Genomic DNA, 1,317 nt, shown 5'->3' with positions numbered 1-1,317 from the left:
AACTAAAGCTAGAACAACCTTGGCTGGCCTGAAGTTAATATTGAAAAACATTATTTAAATGTAATTTGAACCAAAAATTATCATCTGTTAAACTGGTTAAACTATTTTATATAATATTTGTTCGATTTTCTCACCATTTAACAATAAGTTAAATTAAAGTTAGGATATTTTTTAAAAATCAAGACAAATCAGGACATTTAAAAGGTCATTTCTCAAAAATCAGGACAATTCAAGCGTTTTTGAAAAATCAGGACAGCCTCTCGAAAATCAGGACAAATCCTGAAAAATCAGGTCACCTGACACCCCTGTTCACAAGAGCTGTGCGGGTTCGTTGCAAGGGGCTGAAAGAGAAGGAAATTTCCGAACTGACATTTCAGTACCGCACTGACGTTTTGGTACCAAAATGCCATTGAAATCAAAGGGGAACTGACGTTGTGGTTCCAAAAAGTCGGTACGGTCCGTTTGTATGTGATTTGACAGTTGCTTCAACAGTTGCTTCAGTCCTTTGGTTCGTTGGGTTCGTTGGTGAGCGAATGTAATCGATCAACAGTCGACCTTTCAGTCCGACCAAATCAAATCCGACACAATTGACGTGCACAGATTGTTTTTTATTTATCATTTACTTCAATTTTCGAGCAGGCAAGCTCAAAAAATAGCTTTTAAAGTGAAATAGATCTTAATATTATATTACTTCTACTGAAAATAAACAGTAAGTATTTCAGTTCCAAAGACAACATTAGTAAACTACTTTACTATGACAAATGTGATGGAAAACACCATCGACATATTTGGGCGTGCCTCCTGCAATCGTCATTCATTCAGTTATAGACCTCATAACATGTCGACGGCTCTAATTACTGAAGTGAACGAGTGATGTGCCTGTAGTTAAAAGGGAGAGTTTCAAAAAATCGACATTTATTCAATAATAAATTGCAAATTTCAGATAAAAATAATTTAAAAATGGTTTGGCTAGAGTCATGTTGGTCTCCTTGTATCTGGACGAACTCTGTGAAAACCGGGAGTTATGCCGTGGCTGCGTATACTGTTGCCGTATGCGTCGTTTTAATCACGATGGTAAATTTTAATATTATTGGAAAATCAGTATTTCAGTAATTGGCTTTTATTTTGTTTCGATTAGACCGCGTATATGCTCGCAGGAGGCGATTCATCGCAGCTTTATTCTCCACTTTTTGAGACGGACATTCGTGACTCAATGCAGGTCGTCGGAGGACTTTTCATAGCCTATTTTGTCTTGTTAATTCTATCCGCCGTCGGAATCTGCTACTCGCTGAAAACGACGACCCGGGGATGGATGCT

General features: G+C 37.5%; 1 protein-coding gene across 1 annotated transcript; it reads left to right on the top strand.

The window, feature by feature from the left end:
* Positions 1-553: 553 nt before the first annotated feature.
* LOC129759568 (uncharacterized) lies at positions 554-1,312 on the top strand (the record flags this gene model as incomplete). Its single annotated transcript, XM_055757044.1, has 3 exons — positions 554-709; positions 944-1,074; positions 1,139-1,312. Coding segments are annotated over exons 2-3 (288 nt in total), but the record flags the coding sequence as incomplete, so codon positions are not given.
* Positions 1,313-1,317: the final 5 nt, after the last annotated feature.

The sequence above is a fragment of the Uranotaenia lowii genome, unplaced genomic scaffold (genome assembly GCF_029784155.1).
Source record: "Uranotaenia lowii strain MFRU-FL unplaced genomic scaffold, ASM2978415v1 HiC_scaffold_193, whole genome shotgun sequence".
Classification (NCBI taxonomy): domain Eukaryota; kingdom Metazoa; phylum Arthropoda; class Insecta; order Diptera; family Culicidae; genus Uranotaenia; species Uranotaenia lowii.
Note: the sequence above shows the minus strand (reverse complement) of the source record. Positions and strands in the feature narration are given on the sequence as shown.